This window comes from Microcebus murinus, chromosome 7 (assembly GCF_040939455.1).
Source record: "Microcebus murinus isolate Inina chromosome 7, M.murinus_Inina_mat1.0, whole genome shotgun sequence".
In the NCBI taxonomy this organism is placed as follows: Eukaryota; Metazoa; Chordata; class Mammalia; order Primates; family Cheirogaleidae; genus Microcebus; species Microcebus murinus.
The window spans coordinates 93,230,702-93,258,503 of record NC_134110.1 but is presented as its reverse complement, the minus strand read 5'-3'; the positions used below and the strand labels follow the sequence as shown (position 1 = coordinate 93,258,503).

Below are 27,802 nucleotides of genomic sequence, written 5' to 3'. Positions count from 1 at the left end.
TAAAGAGATTGGTTTTATTCTTGCTATTGCAACAGGGGCAGCACCGGAGATCTGAAGATCAGGGTGTCTCAGCAGGGCGGTTTTGCCTTAGTCTTTCAAAGAAAGGTGTAAACGTGACAAATTGGAGATTTACAAAAGGGGCTGTTTTGCAAGTAGGAGAAGTCTCAGTATCTGAAAAGGAAATGATCTTCTCTATAGTTATCAAGTTTCGTAGGAACAAACAGTTCTAATCTTACTCAATTGATCATGACAAATATATCTATTCTTAGCTAATCAATCATAAAGAGGTAGAAGTTGGAGAGTTAGTGTCTGGCCTTGTCAACAGGTTCAGGCAAAAAAAAGTCTCTTTGGCCTTGTCAATTCCCTCTGTTCAAGATAAAAATCATTTGTCTAAGAATACTCTTAGGGATGAGATTAATATTTGTGGGGTATTGATCAATGTTCAGTGAAATAGTCCGCAGAATTAGCACTGCTTACTGGCTCAGTTCTTGGAGAAACAGCTGAACCATCTATAGGCATACCCTATTTTATTACATTTTGTTGTACTGCACTTCGCAGATACTGTGGTTTTTTTACAAATTGAAGATTTGTGGCAACTCTGTGTTGAACGTGTCTATTGACGCCATATTTCCAACAGTATGTGTTCACTTCATGTCTTTGTGTCATGTTTTGGTAATTCTTGCAATAATTCAAACTATTTTATCATAGTAATAATTATTATTATTTGAGACAGAGTCTCGCTCCATCATCCTGGGTAGAGTGCAGTGGTGTCATCACAATAATTCAAACTATTTTATCATAATCTTTATAATTATTATTATTTGAGACAGAATCTCACTCTGTCGCCCTGGGTTGAGTGCAGTGATGTCATCACAGCTCACTGTAACCTCAAACTTCTGGGCTCAAGGGATCCTCCTGCCTCGGCCTCCAGGGTAGCTAGGACTGCAGGCATGTGCCACCACACCCAGTTAAGTTTTCTAAGTTTTCTATTTTTTGTAGAGATGAGGTCTCACTCTTATTCAGGCTAGTCTCGAATTCCTAAGTTCAAACTGTCCTCCCACCTCAGCCTCTCAGAGTGCTAGGATTACAGGCATGAACCACCATGCTTGGCCTATTTTATTATTATTATTATATCTGTTATGGTGATCTACAATCAAATGTTACTGCAGTAAGTGTTAAGGGGCAGCACAAACGGCATTCATATAAGATGGCAAACTTAATCCATAAATGTATGTGTTCCGAAATGCTCCACTAACCTGTCATCCCCCCCTCTCTCACCCGTACCTCAGGCATTCCTATTCCCTGACACACAACAATATTGAAATGAGGCCAATTAATAACCCTACAGTGGCTTCTAAGTGCTCAAGTGAAAGAAAAAGTCACACATTTCTAACTTTAACATTAGAAATTATTACTGAGGTGGGCCAACAGTGAGGCCTCTATGACAATTAGCCAAGTTGGGAATGCAAAGGAAAAATTCTTTTTTTTTTTAGAAGCTGCCATTGAAGAAAAAATTCTTGAAGGAAATTAAAAGTGCTACTCCCGTGAACACACAAATGATAAGAAAGAAAAGCAGCCTTCTTGCTGACATGGAGAAAGTATCAGTGTTCTGGATAAAGATTAAACCAGACACAACATTCTCTTAAGCCAAAGCCTAATCCAGAGAAAGAACCTAACTCTTGTCAATTCTGTGAAGGCTTAAAGAGGTGAGGAAGTTACAGAAGAAGTTAGAAGCTAGCACAAATTTGTTCATGAGGTTTAAGGAAATATACCATCCTTAAAACATAAAAGTGCAAAGTGAAGCAGTAAGTGCTGATATAGAAGCTATAGCAAGTTATCCAGAAGATCTAGCTAATATCATTGATAAAGGTTGCTACACCACAGATTTTCAGTGGAGTCAAAAGAGGTTTCTTCCATAGGACAATGCCATCTAGGACTTTCATAGCTACAGGGAAGTCAATGCTTGGTTTTGAAGCTTCAAAGGACAGGCTGATTCTCTTGTTAGGGGCTAGTGCAGCTGATGACTTTAAGTTGATGCCAGTGCTCATTTACAGTTCCAAAAATCCTAGAACCTTTAAGGATTAGGCTAAATCTACTCTGCCTGTGCTCTAGAAAGGGAATAACAAAGCCTGGATGACAGTCCATCTGTTTATAGCATGGTTTACTAAATACAGGCATACCTCAGAGATGAAAAAGGGTACCTGCATGTAAGAGCACTTTCTGTCAGGGAGACAGGCAGGTAAGCAGCTATAAATTCAAACAGGGCAACACAAATGGAAGCAAAGAATTCTTACTGGAGGGTGGGGGGGCTGGGGTTGGAGAAGGCTCTACAAAGGGGACAAATGGGCAGGACTTTGAAAGTAAGCAGAGAAAAGGCATTGAGCAGGGGAAACAAAAAGAGCAAAGATTCAGAGTACAAAATACACCTCTCCTTTCTTCCACCTCACCCCTCTACCCCTTGCTACCAATTCTGATATGACTTGTATGGAAGGCGTGATATCTTCACAGTGGTGAGAAGGTGGGTGTGCCTGAAGTATAGGCAGTGTCAGGAGTCCTGCAACATGAGGATGGAAAAACAGGTTGGGCCTGGGTGTGAAGCGCCTTGGGTGCCAATTAGCAGTTTACTCTGCACACAGTGATATCTCCTGAAGGTCGGAGAATTAAATCTTGTAGAAACATAAATCTGGCAACATAGAAGGGGTGAGTAAAGGGAGGAACAGTGGAAAACTTGTAGTCCAAGAAGAGGCTATTGCAGGAGATTGGATGAGGATGATAAGTTTCAGAGATAGATCAGGGTCTGACATTTCCAGGTAGTTCTGATAGAATCTGATGGCCGTTGATCCCCATGGCCTGCAGAATTAGGTCTAATAGGAGCACTGTGGTGTCATGAAGTGTGTATAGTTCAGCCAGCCAAGTTCGGTCTGATTCTGTCTTACCAGCTCTGTGATTCTGAGCAAAGGATGTACAAATGGGCCTAATGCCACTTTCCTCTTTTTCTTCCAAAGATTAAATGATGCAGTATATGTAAATCTAATAAATCTAATATAGTACCTGGCACAAAATAGGTAATTCATATATTTTAGAGCCATTCAGCTGACATTCAAGACCTTTCATAATTGGATTCACATGGATCTTTCTAGGCAAATGGCCCACTCTCCCATACCCATCCCCTCTCTCCAAAAATATAGGGCTTTTTGATCAAGTGTTTATTGCTTATAAACTTCCCTCTTAGTACTTTTTTTTCTATATCCCATGCATCTTGGTACGTTTTTCTATTTTCATGTGTTTCAATAAATTTTTTAATTTTCTTCTTAATTTCTTCATTGACCCATTGGTCATTCAGGAGCATGTTGTTTAATTTCCATTTATTTGTACAGTTTCCAAAGTTCCTCTTGTTATTGGTTTCTAGTTTTGTTTCATCAAGCTCAGAAAAGATACTTCATATGACTTCAGTGTTTCAAAATTTGTGGAGACTTGTTTTGTATCCTAACATGTGATCTATCGTGGAGAATGTTCCATGTGCTAATGAGAAGAACATATTCTGCAGCTGCTGAATGAAATGTTCTGTAAATGTCTGTTAGGTCCATTTGGTCTGTAGTGCAGTTTTTAAATCCAGTGTTTCTTTGCTGTTTTTCTTTCTGCATTATCTGTTCAATGGTAAGAGTAGGGTGTTGAAATCCTCTCCTATCATCGTATTAGGGTCTATCTGTCCTTTTAGATCTCACGTAAACGACCTAATAGAGCATCACAAGGAACTAGAAAAGCAAGAACAAAGCAAACCCAAAATTAATGGAAAGAAAGAAATAATAAAGATCAGAACAGAAACAAATGAAATAGAGTAAACAAAACAATACAAAAGATCAACAAAACAAGTTGGTTTTTTGCAAAGGTAAAGTCGACAAACCAGTAGAGTAAGAAACATGAGAGAAAACCCAAATAAGTAAAATCAAAAACAAAAAAGATGTTACAACAAAATAACAAAAATATAGGGCTGTTTACTATTTCTCAGACATGCCTTACTCACCTCATCTGTCTTTCCTCATGCTTTCTTTTCTTGGAATATCCTTCTTTTCCTCAGTTTTCATTGCTACCTATAAAAGTTAATTCTCCTTAAAGGCTCTGCTTCAAATACTACCTCCTTTAAGAACACAGCCTCAATATCTTAGATGGAAATTATCTTTCCTTTTGTTAAACTCTCAAAGTACTTTATTGGAATCACTCTAATGACCTTTAAAATATATTGTACTTTATTAATAGCTATTTAGGATATATTTTTTCTCTGTCCTAGGTACCATCTGGCTAATTTTGCAATTCACTATAGTACTTAATTCAATGCACAGTGTTATCAAAAATAGGTATGTAACTGATTAATATGATTGACTTGGATAGAGAAGTTGAATGCAGTCAGTTAAGTGTTAGGTATGGGAGTGGGCGTAGGATGGTGTATGTCCTTGCTAACCAGAAAATTAGTGGGTTAGCACTAATTTTATTGCTGCTAATCCTAATTTTATTGCTCTCATTTCTAGTTCCATCTTTGTAACTCATAGTTCCTCCCCAGCATCTAAGTATGGCAAAATTCAACACATAAAAGGCCGGTTAGGAGTGTTTCAGACAACACCCATATCACTAATTGGCTGGGTTTTTGTTTGTGTGTTCGACCTGTTTTTCGATCTATAGTTTTAATTTAGGTGAGTGCCAAAGATAATATTTGCAACAGGACTTCAATGCTATTTCTGTAAGAAAATCTAGTTTGACAAATAAAATTATGAGCGAGGCTAATAGCAGATAACTTCAAGACTAAATTATCTTATCTTGTACCTTGTTCTCAATGTTCCTGTGAACCTAAAACTGCTCTAAAAAATAAAGTCGATTAAAGAAAACCAAATTACTGATTAAGTGGTGAACTATGGCTTTTTTCACTTAGAAGTTTTAACTTCTTAAGTATGTAGGGCTTAGCTTTATGAAATTAGTTTGCAGTCCCTTCTATGTACAGCAAAAGACATTCACTCTAGCACTCACTCTAGCCTGAGCAACAAAGTGAGACTCTGTCTCAAAAAAAAAAAAAAAAAGAAAAAAGAAAAAACTGACATGTCTAATGGACAGTTTTTTCTTTAGTTTTTTCTTAAAGGAAAATCAGTTTTTGAAAAAGAATGCCTATTATTTATATTTAAAAATGAAAAAAATATGTGCATACTATGATTTATGTGAAAGGTGTTTATTTTCTTTTGAGCAATATTAAAACAAATAAATTACTGTGCAGTTCAGTAACACAATGAGCATATAATAGAGACAACATTCTAGAAGGCACTTCGGATACAATCACAGTCAAGTAATACAGACAATTGAGCAGTTATTTATCTTGACACCTTATAAAAATCGCCTGCCTATTTCCCATTGTTCCTTTAACATTTTTCAATTAATTGCTTCATTTTATAAAAATTCAAAGTTCCATCATAAAATGTACCTATATTATTACTGATTTATTTTAAGTCTATTTACTATGAATCCCTTCACCAACCAATCACATTGAAACAACATTTTAAAATGTTATCCTTTGTTCAGGTGCTAAACCAAACATTCCTTCATAAGAAAGGTTGTAAGAAAGTGTTTACATAGCCAAATGTAAATGAAATAGAACTTGTGATATAAATCTTCTAGGAACAAAAGTTAGATAAGCAAGATGTTTTTGTCATTATTACTGTTTGTTCTTTTTAAATGGGTTTTGGTTTTGTTGTTATTATTTTTAATTATACAATTTTAAATTGTGTGATTTTATACAAAAGACTTTAAAAAATTTTTTAGAAAATAGGTAGGATCTAATTTTGTTCTAAAAATTATAACGTTGCCAGCTGCAGTGGCTCACACCTGTAATCCCACCACTTTGGGAGGCAGAGGTGGGAGGATCACTTGAGGCCATTGGTCTGGGCAACATAGTGATACCCTGTCTCTACAAAATAATTTTAAAAATTAGCTGAGCATGGTGGCACATGCCTGTAGTCCCAGGTACTTGGGAGGCTGAGGCAGAAGGATTGCTTGAGCCCAGGAATTTGAGGTTACAGTGAGCTATGATTGCACCCCTGCACTCCAGCCTGGGTGACAGAGTGTGACCCTGTCTCATACTCTGTGAGAGATATAAAAATATAAAAATATTTTTTATTAAAAAAAATTAAAATAAAATTGTAATGTTGTTAAGTTAGCTTCCCAATGCTAAATCAAAATCAAACACGTTCTCTAAAGAACATCCACAATTACTCTCAATTTTGTTATAATACATGTACAGAGAATCATAAGTATCAGCTCACCTGATTAAACTAATTTTCTTATAAAGAAAAATACCCTTCACATATCCTTGCACAAAGATACTATTACTATATGTGATTAATATTGAAACCCAACTAGCTGAACAAAAGTTCAACAAGTTTTATACCCCACATACTTTCATTTCCAAGTTTAAAAGAAAATTAAGAAATTATAAACTGCTAAGTATAAAAATTATGTCATAATTGAAAGCTATGTGAAGACTGAGATTATATCTTTCTCAATAAATGAAATACTCTTTGACATAAACTACAGAACAAACAGCAAGTTTTAACTACTAATTTTTTTAAGTTAGTACAAATTATGGGATTTGTTTGGAATCTTCTGATATAATAGTAAAACTCAAATTATTCCATGCATAATCTGAAAAATACCAGATATAATTAACAATAATTTTAAAAATGTAAACATTTTCTTTCCTTTGTGTAGTTGTATTATTGTTTAACTAAAAATAGTCCATGTATAAGACAACTAAATATTATTCCATCTGTAAATCTCTGTGTAGTCATAAGAATAACCATAAACAAAAGTCAAAATTACATTCTTGATTTGTTTAAAAATGCAAAACAGAGCTGAGAAGCCATCAACTGTGCCTGATATATTTTCTGAATTATTTTTGTTAATCAATTATATCAACATGAATAATTTCGTAGAGGCCTATAGATGAATATCTATAGTATGGCATATAGACTCTTCAATAATAAAAAGTTTGTATTTGGGGGGAGGGGAGAAAGGGCATTTTTTGAAACCTTAAAATTTGTACCCCCATAATATGCTGAAATAAAAAAAAAGTTTGTATTGTGCAAATGTGCTAAAATAGCATTTCCCTGAGATGAACTGCCTTGCTAGCCTGCAGAAATAACTGTAAAGCTGTATTCACATTTTAATCTGAATTATAATCTAATCTGACCCCCCCAAAATGAGTGATATGGTTTTTTATAATCAGTTGATTTGTGCTGATACATCTTTTAAGTTACTATTTTTAAATTTGTTACTATACCAGAGTAATTAGAGAACTTGTTTAAAATGAAACTTCCTAGAAACAAAGATGCACAATAACAGCTACTTCAGAAATAACTTTCATGTTATTTCTTCAAGTGCAAAAATCAGAAAAAATAATTAAAAAGTAAAAAAGCTTCCCAAATACCCATGTTGCTCATGTCAGCAGATTTTTATATTTTTAAAGATCAGACAAGAATTTATTAGTTTAAAATATTTGCTTTTTTTTCTTTCATTTATATAACCAGGTAGGATCTCTCATTCATGTATTTTTAATTAGAAAGCTATTTACATGAAATAACTTCTTCTCACTGAATGGTCTCAGAAATGCCACTGAGATAATCTTCAGACTTCATTATAAAATTTGTCCACTCCTGACAAACGTCCTCCATGGAGAATTCTTCACCACCATATTCCAGAGGAAGAATGTCTGGGAAGTGCTGAAGTAAGCTTTGTTTGTAATTGTCCCCATGCATATGAATCTGAAATAGCCAAAACATTTTAGATAGTATGCCCTCTACCTCTCACTATATTAGATGCATTTCCAATGGAAAATCAACTTCATAAAACAAGGGACTCTAGGATAGTAGGTATAGATACTAAACCCTTTATTCCTCTGCTTAAAAATCTAAGAATTTTACTTATAGATTGTTTTTTACCTACTTGCTTCAGATTGTATTGCTGTTAATCTAAGAATCTTACTATTTTCTTATATTTGCATTCTTATAACTGCATAAAATTTATAAAACTATTCTTTTCCTCTGTCAAAAATAGATTTTTAAACACTAAATAAAATTATTTTATAAAATCTATTCCCTGATGTGCAGGTGATTCTTACCCAACTAATATCCTGGGACTATTCTATAGATGATGAAAATGTACTACCTATTATTAAATTCATATTAAATAGAAGCATATATCTAAGCATACAACCAGGTATATGAGAAATAATTTATGTGGTACAGATCATGGATACTCTTGGCTAGTACGAAATTAAAAGGTAATTATGATGGTTGAGAACCTTAAATTTTAAATATTTTGGGCCGGGCGCTGTGGCTCACGCCTGTAATCCTAGCTCTTGGGAGGCCGAGGCGGGCGGATTGCTCAAGGTCAGGAGTTCAAAACCAGCCTGAGCGAGACCCCGTCTCTACTATAAATAGAAAGAAATTAATTGGCCAACTGATATATATATATAAAATTAGCCGGGCATGGTGGCACATGCCTGTAGTCCCAGCTACCCGGGAGGCTGAGGCAGAAGGATCACTGGAGCCCAGGAGTTTGAGGTTGCTGTGAGCTAGGCTGACGCCACGGCACTCACTCTAGCCCGGGCAACAAAGCGAGACTCTGTCTCAAAATAAATAAATAAATAAATAAATAAATATTTTAACCATAAAAATTGATCATAGAATGCCCTGAAATTAAGATAAAACTGTAGGAACTTAAACCAAAAACACATTTTGCTAAAATAAATAAATACATAACCTTTTGCATTCACTAGGGTAAAATGTTCATCTATGTATTAAATAATCATTTAATAAATACCTAATATGTGTGAGATATTAGGATTGATGAATGGAAAGAGTAACCTATACTCAGGAACCTCACAATCCCAATCCTTAATTTTTTCTAAAATAATTAAATAATTAAAATATTATCAGTTACTTGAGAAGAAATTCTATCTCCTTAGGAAGGAGCAAAATGAGAAAATTTATAGGGTATTGCTAAAAAATTGAAAAGGAAAAAAGTGGCTGGATTGGGGTTAATTCCCCCTATTTTGGTAAGTCTGTTTGATGTCAACTAACTTTCACTCAGAAATGCTTCACCTACTTCTAACCTTTTTATTTTTCTATTTTGTCCATATTCTCCTGTTTATTATGTTCAGTTTAGTCTTGTTTTTGTTTTTATTTATCCAAAATATAACCCCAAATATAAACACTTATTTTTAGATCTTTAAGAGTTAAACAGGGGTTGGCCAACTATTATCAAGCTACAATGAAGAATAAAAAAAAAAATGACCCAAAAATTGACTTTTATAAAAGTACTAGAATAAGAAGTGGCCATCTTCACTAAAGCAGATAATTTAGGGGTAGTTTTTCTTGAAGACATATAGACATACTCATTGGATAACTTCCTTTTTGTGTGTGAAACAGAGTCTCACTCTGTTGCCTAGGCTAGAGTGCCGTGGTCTCAGGTTACCTCACAGCAACCTCAAACTCCTGGGCTCAAACGATCCTTCTGCCTCAGCCTCCTGAGTAGCTGGGACTACAGGCATGTGCCACCATGCCCAGCTAATTTTTTTTAATATATATTTTTAGTTGTCCAGCTAATTTCTTTCTGGTTTTAGTAGAGACAGACTCTCGCTCTTGCTCAGGCTGGTCTCGAACTCCTGAGCTCAAACAAGTGCTTCCCAGAGTGCTAGAATTACAGGTGTGAGCCACCATGCCCGGCCACACTGGATAACTTCTAAAGAAGCTCTAGGGTCATAATTTTCTGACTAGATACAAGATACATTCTCTTTATATTAAAGAATATAGTTTCTAAAATTCTAAATATGCTATTATAATTCACATACCACTCATTATATTTAAATAATTTTTTAGATTTAAATTGTCAAAGCCTTTAGAAATTGTTTTGTGTTCAAGGTATTAGATGATGCCAATGTTTGTCTAAATAAATGCTCTAAAAATTCTCTTCTACAGATTAGTGTAGAAGAATGGTTGCCATTCATAAGAACTCAGACTCCATTTTCAACCTTTCAAAAATTGTAAGAGATATTAGATATTCACCTGAGATAAGGCTCCACAGGATAGATTAAAAAAACATCAAATTTCTGGGCTTTAATAAGCCTGGCATGAAATCATATACCTCAGTTACTGTGGTTTTCAGTTGCACTGAAATTGTTTAATTACACTTCACTGTTTAAGAAGAGTATTTATTTTTATTTGCATAAATAACATATTCACATACTTAGAAATCAAAACAAGATACACAGTTAAATGTCTTGTTCCCAGCCCTATTCTCTTCTTCTCCACTCCATCCTTGTACTTCTGTTCCCTAAAGGTAACCACTTATTTTATATTATTTTTGGTATATACTTTTAATATAATTTTTATGAAAATATAAATATTCTGATTTCTCCCCCTTTTTTATACAAAAAGTGGCACATCATAAACACCATTTGGCATTTCACTTATTTCTCTTTACAAAACATCCTGAAAATTTTGTTGCATTCCAATGTTTGGATGTATCATAGTTTAACCAGTTTAACCAGTCCCCTAATGATGAACACTTGCTGGTTTCCAATATTTTGCTGCAATGAATCCTCTCATATATGTAACTTTGTTTATGTGCAGGTATGTATCTGTAGGAAAGATGCCCTGAAGTACTAAAGCTGTGATTTTGATAACTGTAGCCACACTGCCCTCTATAGGAAATACACCATTTTGCATGTCAACTAGCAATGTATGAGACGCCCAGATATCCCTCAACCTTCTAACCAATATCCTTGTTTTTTCAAAATTAAAAATAAGGCCAGGCGCGGTGGCTCACGCCTGTAATCTTAGCACTCTGGGAGGCCAAGGCGGGTGGATTGCTCAAGGTCGGGAGTTCGAAACCAGCCTGAGCGAGACCCCCCTCTCTACTAAAAATAGAAAGAAATTAATTGACCAACTAAAAATATATATGGAAGAAATTATTAGCCAGGCATGGTGGCACATGCCTGTAGTCCCAGCTACTCGGGAGGCTGAGGCAAGTAGGATCGCTTGAGCCCAGGAGATTGAGACTGCTGTGAGCGAGGCTGACGCCACAGCACTCACTCTATCTAGCCTGGGCAACAAAGTGAGACTCTGTCTCCAAAAAAAAAAACATTAAAAATAAATTTTAGTTTATAAAAGTAGTTGGCTTCTTAGATAAATATTCAAAATATTATACTCATGGTATGGGTGAGTATGATAAAGCAATGTTTAAATGAAAAAGGGTTGGAAGGTTTAGTGTAGAGGAGCTGGGAATTGAGTATGTTTTACTCACCCGATTTTTAATTTTTTCAGTCAGGAATGGTTTAATCATGGAAAAGACAGCATGGAAAATTACTGGTTCATTTATCAAATGGATGCCACGAACTTTCAATGGAAAGGAATCCTTTTGAAAATAAAGAAAAATCTTAATAACAAAACAAATAAATATTACAATCCTATTCCTAATGACAAGTCTCCTCTTTGAACACTTGCTAAACTTACAGTAACACCTAAAGTGTAATTTTACTTTCATAATTATCCATCCCATCAACTTAAAAGCCTGGTTTACAGTTCACTGTCACTAGATTAAGATCTCTAAAAGAAAAAAAATTCTTATAGCTTAGGCAAACTATTTTAAGGAATATTAATACATGCATACTTTCACCAGAAAATTTTATTCCTAATTCCATGTAATTTTTTTAGGGACCAATGAGTAATTTGAACATCTATATTTAACTTTTTTCCCTAAAATTTTTATTTTGAGAAAAAAATCAAACTTGCATAAAAATTGAAAGAATAGTACAATAAACACAAACTTTTAAACTTTTCACATCGGTATACATCTTAAACATAAAAGTAATATAGGCTTATTTAGAAAGTTTAAAAAGCTAAGTGTTAAAAGAAAAAAAAATAATTTCCCTAACCCAAAGTTGTTAATACAAAGACTTTTCTTTCCAAAATAACCTTCCAAGGTTATTTTATGTGAAGTTCTATTTTATTTTTCTATGCATAGCTTTTAGAGATATATTGTTAATTTGGAGCTTTTCTTCCAGGTCCCTTCTATGCATAATTTTATTTTAAACATAATTACAAATATGCTGTCTAAATAATTTGCATCCTGTTTTGTTCCATTGATATAACAGCTTTTATAAACATCATGTTTTAATATTGTTGCAGTAATCCATCAAATGGATATACCATAATTTAAGGAACCATTTTGCTATTTCTGGACAAATAAGTTGTTTCTCATTTTCTTCTACTAAAAGTGATACTGCAGTAACTATCTTTTACATTTAAAAGGAGTGGTGGTTATAAGCACAACTTTTACATTCAGATGACCTAGACTGTAATCCTCACTTCACTGCCGACAAACTGTGTCTGGGCATTGCTATGTCACTTCTCTGACACAGTTTATTAATTTTTAAAATGAGAAAAACAATAGTCATATGTAATAGCTCAGTGTGGACATTAAGAGGTAATGCACTTGAAATACTTAGCAAAATACCTGGCACATAGTAAGCTATGATTATTATATGCAAAGTCTTTATTATATTTAAGATTATTCCTTAGCTAGGTTCCCAGAAGTAGAATTGCTGGATCAAAGATGATGACCATTTTAAAAACCTTTTGATTTCTAAAAAAAAGCTATATCAATATATAGCTTTTATATATGTCAATATATACCTACCAAGTATATATCATATATATATCGATATATATATCTGTATATATATATATACAGATATATATATCGATATATATGATATATACTTGGTAGGTATATATTGATATATGATATACATGATATATATCATATATATCAATATATATATTGATATATACCAAGTATATATCAATATATACCTACCAAGACTTATGTGACATTTTATTGTATCATTGCTATAAATATTTTTGAGTCAATATTTTAGGGAAAAAAATTTTAATGATAGGAAGATTAAGTCATCACATATTCTTAAAATGTTTAAATTCTGTGATTACTAGTTTTGAATATATTTTTGCAGTTTGTTGCAACATTTTTGATTTTATAAATTAATAACACTTTATTTCCTTTAAGCATTACTGAATTCTATGTATCATTTCTAAAATTTTATTTATGTTTCTAATAAATGTACTATCATGTCTTTTTGTCTAACATATAACAAAATTTAAAACTATTTTGGAAGTATTTAATATTATACCTAACAGGTAAAAATATACACTTACTGTAAGTACTGTAGCAATCTTCTTGGCTACAGATGGGGTAATTTGAAAGGCATGGGAAAACTGCCAACCTTCCATATCAAAGATAGCCTTGATTCCATTCCGTTGAGTTTCTACCTCCTGTACAATAAGCTCGGATGTGATTAGACTTACACGAAATACATCGTAAGCTGTAAAAACTTTTGGGTCCCAGTGTGCTAAAAAAAATAAAGCATATCATATCTCAGCATTGTGTAAAGACTCAGAAAGATTTAAAAGGAAATGAATTCTTTTTAGAGGATCAGTGGAAATAAAAAGATCATGAATTGAATAATAGATCAAATTGGGGTCCAAGAACATGGGTCTGCTTTTCCCTCCCTCCTCAAATCCCTAGCAGAGAACAGATTTTTAAGAGTGTGGGGGAAACAAGAAGAGATGCAGGCTGAATGTTATTGCAAAATGAAATCACCACCTCACATACAGGAGAGGGCTATGGCTAAAGATGAGAATGCCACTGGGTATGCTCCAAGTTCAGAGATGTTGGAAATGGGAAAAGTGAAGGCCTGGATTATGAGGAGCAATTAGGGCCCCATAGTAACCAAAGAGCTTGCTAAGCAAAATGCCTGAGTAGCAGACAGACAGGTTGATCCTCTGACTATAAGAAACACATGGCAGAGTCATGTCCCTACAGGTTAGATCAGTAAATGTGGGCTTGGGAAAGAAGAGCCAGGGAAGGACCTAGTTAGCTGTCCACACCCAAGGAAAACAGGGAGTACCTAGGCTAAGAAAGGAATTACTGACAATCTAGTCCACACATCTCACCCCTCCCCTGCATCCCTGGGACAGGCCATAGCATACAGAAATTATGGTAATGGACAGGCAAGCAGGTTAAGTAGGTAATCTTAAAAAGAAAATCCATTCATTAAAAATTAGAATATTAAATACACTCACTTGTGTGTGCACACACACAACAGAAGAACCAAACTCAATAGACAAAGACATCAAAACTCAAGCAAACAATTACGAAAGCAGAAGACATAAATAAAAGAAGCATAATAGAAACTGGGCTCCGTGGTGCACACCTGTAATCCCAGCTACTTGGGCAGGAGGATTGCTCTAGCCCAGGAGTTTGAGTACAGCCTAGGCAACATAATGAGACAACCTCCCACTCCCCCAACTCTCATCTCAAAAAAAAAAATTTTTTTAAGAAACAATAATCTCAGAAAAGGGAAAAAGGATAGTGTAGGCTATTATTGTAAGAACAGGCTATTTAAAAAGAAATCAGTTGAGATCTTGGAAATAAAAAGATAATTAAAAAAAAAACTCAGTTGATAGGACAAATGATGGAAAAGACACAGCCAATAAGTGAACAGGGAAGATCAAGTTGGAAGATCAAGTTGAGGGACTCTCTCAAACTTGGCACAAAAAAAGCCAAGAGTTGATATATATGAATAAAGAGTTAAGAGTCATCTGCAGCTAAATCTAGAAGTTTCTACATCCAACTAACAGGAGTTCTAGCAGGCAATGACAGAGAATAGGGAACAGAGGAGAGAGGAATAGTAACAGTAGAGAAAAATTTTCCAGTATAATAGTGAATGGATAAAAAAAAAAAAAAAACAGTGAATGGGTCTCAAAAGGCTTATTAAAGGAAGCCTCTGTAAGTCTTCAGATTGAAAGGTCCATGAAATGCCTAACAGGATGAATGAAAAAGAAAAAAAAAGATTCATAACTAAGTAACAGTAAATTTTCAAAACACAAGTGGCTAGCATGGGCGACTGGATACAATTGTGGTACCATTTATTGAGATAGAAGTGTTTGGAGTGGAAAAGATCGTAAGGTTGACCATGTAAAAATGGTGACTGTTGAGATACCCAATTGAATGCAGCTGGAACAGGAGCTCTAGGAGCTCGTCATATGGATCTGGGTCCCCAGAGAGACCCAGGGGTTGAAAATCTGGGGGTTATTCATGTTTACAGGACAATCTGTGACAGGGATATTGTCTTAGATCTATGTTTTTCTCTACTGTAGTGAAGAAAAGAAAATAGTGTAAAAGGTTGGGCGCAGTGGCTCACACCTGTAATCCTAGCACTCTGGGAGGCTGAGGCGGGCCGATTGCTCGAGGTCAGGAGTTCAAAACCAGCCTGAGCAAGAGCGAGACCCCATCTCTACTATAAATAGAAAGCAATTAATTGGCCAACTAACATATATATAGAAAAAATTAGCTGGGCATGGTGGCACATGCCTGTAGTCCCAGCTACTCGGGAGGCTGAGGCAGCAGGATTGCTTGAGCCCAGGAGTTTGAGGTTGCTGTGAGCTAGGCTGACGCCAGGGCACTCACCCTAACCTGGGCAACAAAGCAAGACTCTGTCTCAAAAAATAAAAAAAAATAAATAAAAAATAAAAAAATAAAAGCAAAAAAAAAAAAACAAAGAAAAAAAGAAAGTAGCATAAGAAGAGAAGGCTGAGGCCAATGTCCTAAGGAATTTCAGAATTTAAAGTGTAAGTAGAAGAGGGCTTGCCAACAAAACAGATTATGAAAGAGCAGCCAGTTAAGTCAGATGTAAACACCAGCAGAATGTAGCATCAGAGAAGCCAAGGGAAAAAGATAGTTCCAGAAAGAGGAAGTAGCCCACTGTGTTGACAGGTTAAGCAAAATAGGATTAAACGTGTCCATTAGATTTAGTGAAAAGAAAGTCACTGATGGGCCGGGTGCAGTGGCTCATGCCTGTAATCCTAGTACTCTGTGAGGCCAAGAGGGGAGCATTGCTTGAGCTTAGGAGTTCAAGACCAGCCTTAGCCAAGAGTGAGACCCCATCTCTTCTAAAATTAGAAAAAATTAGCTGGGCATGGTGGCACGCACCTATAGACCCAGCTACTTGGGAGGCTGAGGCAGAAGGATCTCTTGAGCTCAAGAGCTTGAGATTGCTGTAAGCTAGGCTGACATCACAGCACTCTAGCCCAGGCAACAGAGCAAGACTCTGTCTCAAATAAAAAATTAAAATTCACTGATGATTGCTTAAGGTTATTTCAGCACTGGTGGGAATAAAACCAGACCAGGGTGGGCTGAGGAGGAACTGGGGGATTAGGAACTAACTAATGGAGTTTGGCTGAGAACAAGAGGAAGGGGAAATGGCCAGAGTGGAGGCTGGAGGGTTTTGTGGGATTGAGGAGTTTTTGTGGTGTTTGGGATGGCTGACCCTTACCTGATTTAAATGTTTATTGGTAGCAAGTACTAGTAAGGAAAAAGTTGAACATCTAGAAAGAGAAAGGATAATCAGAAGTATTCCTAAGAAGGAACAATGGGATTGCCCTTGCCTTTTAAAAGCCTTGGATTCCTGGTAGGAATTAAGTAATAACACATGGATAACCCAAAATTACTATACTAACTCAAAATTACTACACTAACTTCAGACATTCAGCCGAATGCTACAATGAGGAAAAATATGAGCAGAACAAATGAAATCTGCAAATCAGAAAATAGTTACTGACCTAAATTTCCTAGATGACCAACATGATTATCTAACCTGTGCTGTCCAGTAGGACAGCCATTAGCCATGTGTGGCTATTCAAATTAAAATTGAAATTGAGTTTCTTAGCTGCAACAGCCACATTTCAAGTGCTTAATAGCCACATGTGGCTGGTGGCTAATGTAGAACAGTTTCATCATCTTATAAAGTTCTATTGGATAGTGCTGGCTAGACTTTAAGCGCTGTTGAGGCAAAAAAAAAAAAGAAAGAAAGAAAGAAAGAAAGAAAAAAAATATTAAAATTTTAATTCCTTCTCTAGCATATACCTAACATTTACTGAGTGCTTATTATGTACTAGGTAATGTTCTTTGTTATATTTTAGATAAATAGGTAGACAGATGACACATAGATTTAATGCTCACAGCAACCCTATGCAATAGGTTTTTACTATGTGCATTTTGCAGATGAGAAAATGGGAGTTACAGCTACATAGCTGTCCACACAGCTAGAATGTAGCAAGGCTGACATTGTAACCCAGGCCACATGCCTCAGAACCTGTTATTCATAAGAACTAAACCATAGTCAAATCTTAATACTTACTGTTAAATTTAATTTTTGCTACTATAGTGAAGTAGTGGGTCTCAAAAGACATAAAATTATATCCTCTGGCATGTAGGCTGCTAAAAGCTAAAACTTAGCTTCGCCTTGGGTTGCCCTGCTGGCTCTGTACATTTTATCATTGCTTTTACTGCACAGAGATGGTATCAAGGGAAGCTGGTCAGACTATGGTTCTACCAAAAAGCTCTACCACAGATTTCCTTGTCAGCTCCGCCCATTAAATGAATTAAATTTTGAAAATTTATAAATCATTATCTTATTTCATTTTACTTATAAAATTCTTCCGAGAAGCTGGGCGTGATCATGCCCCAAATCCTAGCACTTTGGGAGGCTGCAGCAGGAGGACCACTTGAGGCCAGGAGTTTGAGGCTAGCATGAGCAAGAGCAAGACCCGATAGCTACAAAAATAGAAAAATTAGCTGGGCATGGTGGCAGCTACTTGGGAGGCTGAGGCAGGAGGATCACTTGAGCCTGGGAGTTTGGGGTTGCAGTGAGCTATAAAGACTCCACTGCACTCTAGCCTGGGCGACAGAGTGAAACCTTGTCTCAAAAAAAAAAAAAAAAAAAAAAAAAAAAAAAAAAAAATTCTGAGTTTCTCTTTTTCATCCTAGACTAACCTAATACACAGGAGATTTGCTGCATACCTTCCTGTTCTGACCATCACTAAACTATATGTTCTCTTGATTTTAAAATCTCATTGAGTCAAACAATACACTTAGAAATTAATACACTACAAAAGACCCAGGATATGGAATGTTCAGCAAAATTGTTACAAAATAGATTAAGTATCAAGATAACTATTGGATGGGAGAAGTGCCTAAGCACTTTCTTGCCTTGAAGTAGGAGGCTTAGACCAACCCTGACTGCTTCAGAACTGCTTAGGCTGTCCTACAGTGCCCTTTAGCTAATTGCAACACTCCAATCCCCACCTACTGAAAAACTGTAATATCATTAACATAACATGGGGTGCGTGACAGCATATGATGATGGTAGTGTGCCTGTGTGATTTGTTTCCCTGTGAACAATCAAAAACACAATGTAAAACCTTTGCATTACTCATTGGGAAGAGATTTAAAGCAACACCACAGGGTGGACAAATGCACATTTTGCAAGCAAGGACCTCCTGCGAAAGAAATTCCTCTGCAGCCCAGAACCAAGTGCCCTTGGTAGGTAACCTCTAATAAATTTGTCTAACTTACCAAAAAAAAAAAAAAGACCCAGGCTGGACAAGAAAGAGGCCTACTGGTTCAATGTTGAGGTATTTATGATCAAAGTAGCACATTTGCTTTCTCACTATCAAGGTATCATTTTTACTTCTACACCTGCCGCAGTTATTAATAGTTTATAAACAAACTAGAAAAAAAATCTAGCCACGCACTGTAGAGCAAAGACATTTGCAGAAAGAATCAGCTGCAGGCCTCAGTTTTATGTTTCTCAGCCCCCTGAGTAGAGTTGCCAGATATTATATAGAACACCCAATTAAAGATGAATTTCGGACAAGCAGGATATAATTTTGTAACATAAGTATGCCTCATACATACTAAAAAAATTATTTGTTGTTTATCTGCAATTCAAATGTAACTGGGCACCATATATTTTCATAATATATAGATTACTAGCTAAATAAAATATAAGTACTTTGCTAAGTCTGGTATGCCTACCCCCAAGGAGATCCAAGCACTTCATTGCTAGGACCTCATTCAAGTTCTTTTGACACTGGTGGAGCAATAAAAGAACAAAAAGGACATTATGATGTCTGTTTATAAGATGATGACTTTATGATTAATCCAATTTTATTTGATATATAAGCTAGGGCAAAAAAAAAAAACAGTCATTTTACTCAATCTTCTGATATGCTTTTAAAAATTAAACATAGTATCTTCTGGCAAGATAGCAAGCAATTAAGTTATTATAGTCAGGTAACTTAGCTGTAAGCAGGCAAGAAGTGCAAATATGGAAGTATTTTCATCTTTAAAGATGTAGAAATTTCGGTAAGGCTATAATTCACAAGATTTTCCTCCTACAATGTTCGTTATCTTTGACCTTTCAACTAGACCATGAGAGGTGCTGGGAGTACTGTTTCTTTCTCCTTTATCTGACATTTTTAATCACACAGAGGTCTAAGAAGGTCACCAATTGCTATGGTGTGAATGTTTGTGTCCCCCCAAATGCATATGCTGAAGTTCTAACTGCCAAGGTCATAGTATTAAGAGGTGGTGACTTTGGGGGCAACTGGGTCATGAGGGTAGAGCCCTCATGAATGGGATTAGTGTCCTGATAAAAGAAACCTGAGAGAGATCTCTGGCCCTTCCAACACATGAGGTTAGCATAAGAAGGTTTCATCTAGGAACCAGGAAACAAACTCCACAAGACACCAAATCTGCCAGCACCTGAACTTGGACTTCCCAGCCTCCAGAACTGTGAGAAATAAAATTCTGTTTTTATAAGCCACCCAGTCTATGGCATTCTGTTATAACAGCCCAAATAGACTAAGACACCAACCTACAAGAAACTCAAGGGACGCCTAATAGTGAACAGCGGAAGCAGTGAACAGAAATAAGAGCTAATGAAACAGTGTCTGCAACAACTCCCAGGGTGCTGCCTTCCCTTGGGACCCTCCTCCTCCTGGAGGAATGAGCCCCTTGCTCCTTAGCCTGGGGCATAATTGAACTAATCATTCATTCACTGACACCACAGATATTTAATTAGGACCTACCATGTACCAGGCTTGGGAGACGTCAGTGAACAGAGCAGGCAAAATCTATGATCTCATGGAGCTTATGTTATCATAGCTCAGGATTCTTTTATTTGTATTTCCTACTAAGCATTTTTGAAATACTTTTTCTTGATCTTTTTTACCTCCTTCCACTATTTCTCTTCTCTGTTTTCCTTTTCTCTTATTTTATACAGTTGACTGTGTGAAAGAATGAAAATAGGATTGTCACTGGTTTCTGTTAATTTTCTCCTAACTGCCAAAGTTTTTATTATATTTGAGAGACAGCAAGATCTAAATTAAACCTAAATTCTTAAAGATGGACTCATTGAAGCTTTCCATGTGGCAGTCAAGAAAAAATAGAAGAGGAGAAGGAAAAGAAGGAAAAGGAGAATGGAGTAAGAAGAAAGAAGAAGAGGAGAGAAGGGGAGGGGAGGGGAGAAAAAGAAGAGCCATGTCTGACTTACCAATTCTGTAGATAAGAACTTTGCTGCCGGTGGGGTCCCTGGATCTCAGGACTCCGTGGTAGCCAGCCTTCAGAAGGCCAAGAATACTTCTAGGGTGTAGATCTGCACTTATTTCTGGGCATTCTGCTCTCCACTTATAATAGTTTTTTAGTAACTGAAAAATAAAATTAAAATGGTCTACAAATAACACACATGGTAAGCATTTTGTAAAAATAGTAGCAAAGCTTTGGCATTGTGTATGAACCTTGCATTTATTATGCCAGGATTTTTATCTGGTGTATCTTTTTAGCTGTAGAAACCAAAAGTTCCCTTCATTAAGGATCTGAGGTGATAGGAGTTAATCATAATTTCAAAGCTGAGTAATTTTCATTCGCCACCTATGGTAGATAGTCTCCAAAAACAGCCACCAACTATTCCTCCCCTGCTGGTATACACATGCCGTTCTTCTCATTAAAAGGTGGAATGTATGTTTGATCCCCTCCCCTTGAATCTGAGCTAGGCTTCACCTTGCTTTGACCAATAGAATGAGGCAGAAGTGACACTGTGCCAGGCTTTCAGAAACTTGGTACCTTCTGAATTTGCTTTTTGGGATCTAGACACTATGTAAGATTACTGAATGATAACAGTTCATGTGGAGAGAGGCCCTGGAGCTTGGGCAGCCATCCTGAGTAGTCTGACTTCAACCAAGATCCCATCAGATGCCATGTGAGGCAGAGATGAACCACACCCACTGAGCCCTGCCTAAACTGGAGATTCATAAACAAATTGTGTTTTAAGCCATTAAGTCTTAGAGTGACATTGTCATTCAGAAATAAATAACTGAAACACCACCTTTAGTCCTTTTTGAATCAATCAAATGAATTAAGAGAGCCTATGGAACAGGATACCTGGATATTAGGTGTTGGCAAAATATGGTTAGAAAGAATCTTATTTTCTTTTTCTCCAAAAGCACTACCAGAAATGGTTAATCAACACACACACACACACACACACACACACACACACACACACACACACACTACAAATATGGCCAGCATATTGGAAAATACTATAGCAAATTCCGCATTAAAATTTATATTCTAATTTTCCTCTTTATGATTTTTAGCATTCTCAATTTTTCTGAAATGACAATATGAGATCTCCTAGCAATATGGGACCACAGTTCAGATAAAAGAAAATGACAGGTTTTATATTTGAGTCATTGGAATTAACATGGTAACTGTAAACACAAAAACAGCAATGACCTAAAGGAGAAATGACAAACAATTAAAAAAAAAAAAAAAGTACAGGGTGAAATTCTGAGCTTTGGAAAACGTCAATGACTGGGAATGGCTGGGGGAAGAGAGCAACTGGATGAACTATAAGACCCAGCACTGCGGGGTATGGAAGGGAGAACAACCTCATCCATGCTGCTCTGCTCCCTGCTCCCTTGCCCTTTCCCTCTCTCTCTTTCTCTCTCTGATTTTGTCTCCCTCTTTCTCTTGCTGTCTCTCTCCTTCTCTTTCATTTCTGCATTGTAACAAACTTGTCTTAACTTAAAAAAAAAAAAAGAATATTGCTAAGGGCTAAATTCAACAGAGAGGTAAGAAGCAAAAGAAATTAGTCAATTTGCCAACAAAGAAATAATCAGTGACCTAAATTGCAGTGAAAACAACAGGCACATTGTAGATCCTGGTATACTCATTCTAGTCTACAAGATGAATTTCTTTTCCTCCTCCTGTCTTGGGGGACACTAGAACAACTGTTAATAGTATTTTTAAAATGCCTATTATTTTTTTGATAGTTTTCTCAGACATAAAACATTACAGCATTAAAACTCTTTTTAATTCTAATTCAAGTAAAATGCAGGAAACAGCATATTAGTAACTATTTAAAAATAACAGTTTTATTTTCCTATGGAATGATGTGGCTTCATTAGAAGGGATCTTTTAGGTATTAGAGGCAGAGTGCTCAGCTTATTCATTTCTGCACAGTGCTGGACCCCAAGGAGAAAAGACACATGTGTTGAATGAAAGAATAATTTAATACATGAGTAAACCACTTGAAAAAAATGACTTTTATAAACATGCACAAATCACTGTCATGCCTCTGACCTTAACTTTTGCAAATTGAAATATTTAAACCTAGGTCTTTGATCATTACTTTTTCCCTGATAAATAAATTGATAGTCCAATTAATACAAATACATTATATAAACTGCTACTGAGCAATTCTCAAACAAACCACCCTATGTCCACAGCAACAACAACAAAAAATTGGCTAAAAGCGAATATTCAGTATTGGAAGGTTCCTGTTTTGTACAAAAATTTGAAATAAATAAATATTTAAAGATTATGGTTTCACTATTCTTTGTAATAGAGTAAGTTTCTTCTTACATTTTCCACGTACTTTCAAACAAAATAACCACCACCATATTCATGCCACACATACAGGGTTTACTAGTATCATTTCATTTCCTCCTCACACTATTGTTATTATTGTTAAGGCATTAAATGCACAAGAAAAATAAAGCTCTGAGAAACTACACATTTGTTCAAGGGCAAAACCTATCAGGAGCAGACTGGAACCTGAAATTGACACGTGATATGATAAATTTTACAAAAGAAGCTACATTTAGAGGGAAATTAGCAGGGAAAGTCTATGGAACTTTGAAAGCTTCAAAGTCTTTGAGAAAACTATAAAGATAATTAAAGGATAAAAAGCTTATCACATATAACAAAAATATAAGGAACCCGGCTACTCACTTGTGGGATGCATGAGAATGTGTAGAACAGAGAAGTTAACCATTGGTTGTTTTTTACGTTCATGGTTTTAAATCAAAGGGGCAAGTGCAGTGTATTTGAGAGCAATCCTGTGCTCCACCTAAATTCAACTCTCTGCTCCAACACTTAATAGCTACATGATTTTTGACAAATTACTTATACCTTATATTTCAGTTTCTTCTAAAATGAGAATATAATAAGACAATCCATGTAAACACCATTTACCAAAGTACCTGGCATTCCACAAGCATATTAGCGATTAGGATTATAAAAACCTTATTAATCCATTGTAACTTCACATATAAAAACTAGAATATTGAGAGATTTCATCGTAACTGAGGTATTTATCAAGCTTTCTTTACAAAAAACTATAGGGCTTTTGGCCGGGCGCTGTGGCTCACGCCTGTAATCCTAGCTCTTGGGAGGCCGAGGCGGGCGGATTGCTCAAGGTCAGGAGTTCAAAACCAGCCTGAGCAAGAGCGAGACCCCGTCTCTACTATAAACAGAAAGAAATTAATTGGCCAACTGATATATATATAAAAAAAAAAATTAGCCGGGCATGGTGGCACATGCCTGTAGTCCCAGCTACTCGGGAGGCTGAGGCAGAAGGATCGCTTGAGCCCAGGAGTTTGAGGTTGCTGTGAGCTAGGCTGACGCCAGGGCACTCACTCTAGCCTGGACAACAAAAGTGAGACTCTGTCTCAAAAAAAAAAAAAAAAAAAAAAAAAAAAAAAAAAAAAAAAACTATAGGGCTTTTATATTACAAATAAGGGAGTCTGAGTTTAATTAACTACCATTGCAGAGGAAAATGAAAAAACAGTTTCACTCTTCCCCTTCCCCTTTCCTTTCCAGTTGGCAGAAATGTAAGGCAATGAGTTCACAGACAGAAGTTTGACTTCTGTCCAGTGGACTTAGACACAGTCCTGCTAGCCAATTCCTCAAGGGAATGATGGAATGAAAACAATTCAATAAAAGAAGGAATACAGAAAAAAAAAAATCACAGAGGCTGAATGTAAATTTTATTTCTTTTTCTATTTAGACATTACTTTTTAAAAAGTAGCTAAAATGAAATCAGTAAATGACATACTTTTTATGGTTAGTTATTTCTATGTTTAATGCCTTATTGAAACTGCACTCTTCATAGGACCTGAGATTGGATCTTCATATTCAACAGCTACTGAGTACATACTCGTTTATTATTCATGAGGCTGGAACATTCACGTAGCCATCTGACATAATGAAAATGAATGAAGCTGGATCCCTATTTCTCTCCTAACATTTAAATAAATCCCAATACGTAAAATGACTCCAACATAAAAAAGAGAAGCCATAAATTACTAGAAAACATTCTGGAAAAGAGAAGAGCTTATAAAAACCCAGAACCCATAAAGGAACAATCAAATCAATACATTTCATTACATAAAAAATTTTAGTCCTTGCACTCTGGAAGGCTAAGGCAGAAGGATTGCTTGAGGTCAAGAGTTCAAGACCAGTCTGAGTGAGACCTCATCTCTACCACAAATAGAAAAAATTAGCCAGGTGTGGTGATGCCTACCTATAGTCCCAGCTTACTTGGGAGGCTGAGGCAGAATGATTGCTTGAGCCCAGAGTTCAAGGTTGCAGTGAGTCGATGACATCACTGCATACTACTTGGGGTGACAAGTGTCTTAAAAATTTAAAAAAAAATTAAATCTGTACAGAAAGAAAATAGTATAAATAATGTCAAAAGAAAGGAAACAAGCTAGGACAAAGGCCTATTTTCTTGGATACATACAGATATTTTATAAGTCACTAAAACATAAAAATGAACAAATGGCAAAAACAGGCCATTTCCAGTTAAATGGAAAAGAATTTTAAAAATTTACATATATAAAAGATAATCTCACTTATAGTTAAATAAAAGCATGTTTTAATAACAATGAAAAACTTTCTCATCTAGCAAGTTTGCACACAATCAGGTTTGATAACACAGTGGTAGGTGATAATATGAAGAAAAAGGCATCATTATGTAATTGAGTGATAAAATCAGTGCAAATCCTTTAGAGAACAGTTTTTTATATTCCTCAACACTGAAAAATATACGTCTCACTTCATCCAGTAATTTCACACGTTGAATTTATCCTATAAGGATACATTCCTATTTATGCACGAAGTACAAAGACATACTAAATGCCAGTCAGTGATGGAAGAAACCACAGCCGCCTTGTTCATCTCATCTCGTGTACTACTAGGGGAATTGTAGAAGTAATAATCATTGAATGAAGGAATGAACAGCATAAAGGCAGCACTGGCATCAGCTGGCAATGAGCCCTATGCCCAATAACAGGGGACTGCTTGGATACATTTTAATACAGTGTAATATATCCTGTATATTGACAGTATAGTATATCCTGTATATAATATATATTATATTATATTTATAATACTGTATCCTTTAATACAGTATAATACATCCTATATAATGACAGCAGCCCCATAAGCAGTAAGATGGATGTATACAAGCTGGTATGGGTTGATCCCTCTGCTAAGACAGGCAAGAAAGGCAAAATGGAAAGCACACACACATGCTTGTGTGAACACTGTGTCTGCAAAGATAAATAAGAAACAGGTCACAGTAACTGCCCTCTGGATACCTGACTGGCAGACTAAGATTTGGAGTAGGGAACTTTTTTTCCTTTAGAAAAGTTACTTTTAGAAACTTACTTTGCACTTTTTACTACTTTGTGTTACCTGGATTATTATTACCATACCTTGACTTTTTCAAGAAAAATTAGTTCAAAAACAACCCAGAAAAACCTCATACTGAGACACCTTAGAATTGTGTACCATTAGTACCATCCCTGCCACCCAGCTTGCAGCCTGGCACTGAGGAAGCCACTTGGAGAAAGGGGCTAGGTCCGGTCCAAATGCTGAGTGCTTCCCACGTGCCAGGCACTGTGCTGGGCACAGCTTGTTCTGTTAACCTGGTTAATGTTCAATCCTCGCAACCAGTCAACGAGGTAGATGTTTTCACCATTATTTAACAGATAAGGATGATGAGCTTAAAGTGACAGAACTCAAGGCCACATCCCTCTCACATTCCTGTCTTTCCGGCGCCTGGTCTGTGACATACCAGGGAACACAAAGAATCGCCCCACCCTTCCCAACCCCACGACCCCCCACCACTCGAAATACACTGGGCTGCTTTACTGTCTCGACACTTAAGTATTGCTGTTAATAACTTCAGGTCACCAGCAATTTCATGTTCCCGCCACCCGGCGTTAATCTGCTCACAAGTGGCAAGTCTGAGTTTCCAGCTTCTCGGCTGTTACTCTGTTTCGCCGCACAGGCTTTCCTGCAGGGAGACAAAGGCATTTCCCCCCAACTGTATAGGCTCGGAAGCCCGATCTAGGGCGAGAGTTCAGTGCTCGCAATCATTAAGCAGGCCGTCCCCCCAGGGCTCCGGCTCTTTCCAGGTTTCGAGGACTTCGCGACTCGGAGAAACTGGCAGGGCGAGCGCGGCTCGTCTCGCAACACCGCCAGCCGCCGCGCCGGCGCGGGGCGCGTCCGTGCGCGTCCGCGGCCGGGCTCGGGTCCCCCGCCCGGGTCCTGCCCGCGCCCTGGCTTCCGGAGGGCCGGGCCGCGCAGGGACCGGGCACGCTTACCCGCCAGGCCAGGTCCAGGTCGAAGTCGCGGGCGCGCAGGAACCGCAGCAGGAAGGCGTCGCTGAGCGGCAGCGGCGCGTGCGGGACGCCCGCCTGCAGGGCCCGGCGCCGCAGCTCGGTCAGGCCGGGCTGCAGCAGCGGCGAGTGGTCGGGCAGCGCGTTGAGCTGCGGCCCCGCCGCCGGCCCCTGCCCGGTCTCGGCCATGCCCGCCGCCGCCACTGCCCGGGCGCCCGGCACAGCGCGGGCCCCGCGCCGCCCTCGCCCCTCCTCCCAGGCGGCGGCCGGCGCACGCCCCCCTCCCGCCCGCCGCCCGGCTCGCACACCCGGCGCGGGCGCCCCGCGGGTGCCAACCTCGGCTCTGGTCGCTCTGGGTGGTAACCGGAGCCTTTCCCGGTGAGGGAAGTCGCTGGCGTTCAACGCCCAGTGCACCAGGTCAAAAAGTTAGTTGGGTCGCTTTTTAAAAATCTGCTAGAATTTTTTTTTTCTTCTTCTTCTTCTTCTTCCTTCCTCCCTCACGTCCTTCCTTTTTACAACCTTGGATCCAAAGGAACCTGAGCACTACCAGTTTACTTAATGGCTCCGTGCCAGACGTGCCACCGAGCGCTTCTTCCTCCTCCCTCCTCCCGCCTCCCTTTTCCTTCCATAAAACTCCAAACAGACCCGGCCTCAAGCTGTATTACAAGAATGGTTTCTAAAATGCACATCCCACAGGCCCACCTTAGCAGACTCACTCCTCCTCCCCTTTCTCCCAGTGTGGGAAAACTTCTCAGTTCGTGGCACCTGGCCCTATTAGGAACATCACAAATAAATGACCAGCACGCATCCCCCTACCTCAATTTTTTTTTAACACCATGAACTTAAGTCCGTTACACTCCAGCACC

The 27,802-nt window shown here is 37.3% G+C and overlaps 1 protein-coding gene across 6 annotated transcripts; it reads right to left on the bottom strand.

Annotated features, from left to right (window-relative positions):
• Nucleotides 1–27,152, bottom strand: TTPA (alpha tocopherol transfer protein). Of its 6 annotated transcripts, none has more exons than XM_076005272.1 (6): nucleotides 26,922–27,152; nucleotides 20,516–20,669; nucleotides 13,275–13,468; nucleotides 11,344–11,454; nucleotides 7,610–7,799; nucleotides 3,049–3,755 (listed from the first exon to the last, which is right to left on the bottom strand). In XM_076005272.1, the coding sequence occupies exons 1-5, from the start codon at nucleotides 27,123–27,125 to the stop codon at nucleotides 7,626–7,628; spliced, it is 837 nt and encodes a 278-aa protein (XP_075861387.1). In that variant the 5' UTR covers nucleotides 27,126–27,152; the 3' UTR covers nucleotides 3,049–3,755; nucleotides 7,610–7,625. The 6 variants fall into 6 exon arrangements, with proteins under 6 accessions (XP_075861389.1, XP_075861387.1, XP_075861388.1 ...); XM_076005273.1 differs by lacking the exon at nucleotides 7,610–7,799 and adding an exon at nucleotides 4,025–4,091; XM_076005274.1 differs by lacking the exons at nucleotides 3,049–3,755; nucleotides 7,610–7,799 and adding an exon at nucleotides 1–171.
• Between the last annotated feature and the right edge of the window lie 650 nt (nucleotides 27,153–27,802).

Coding starts and splice junctions, on each gene's coding strand:
- TTPA (XM_076005272.1), bottom strand. CDS start 27,125: ATGGCCGAGACCGGGCAGGGGCCGGCGGCGGGGCCGCAGCTCAACGCG. Junction 13,469..20,515: donor AGTTCTTATCTACAGAATTG/GTAAGTCAGACA, acceptor TATTTTTTTTAG/CACACTGGGACCCAAAAGTT. Junction 11,455..13,274: donor AGATTGCTACAGTACTTACA/GTAAGTGTATAT, acceptor TATTTTCAAAAG/GATTCCTTTCCATTGAAAGT.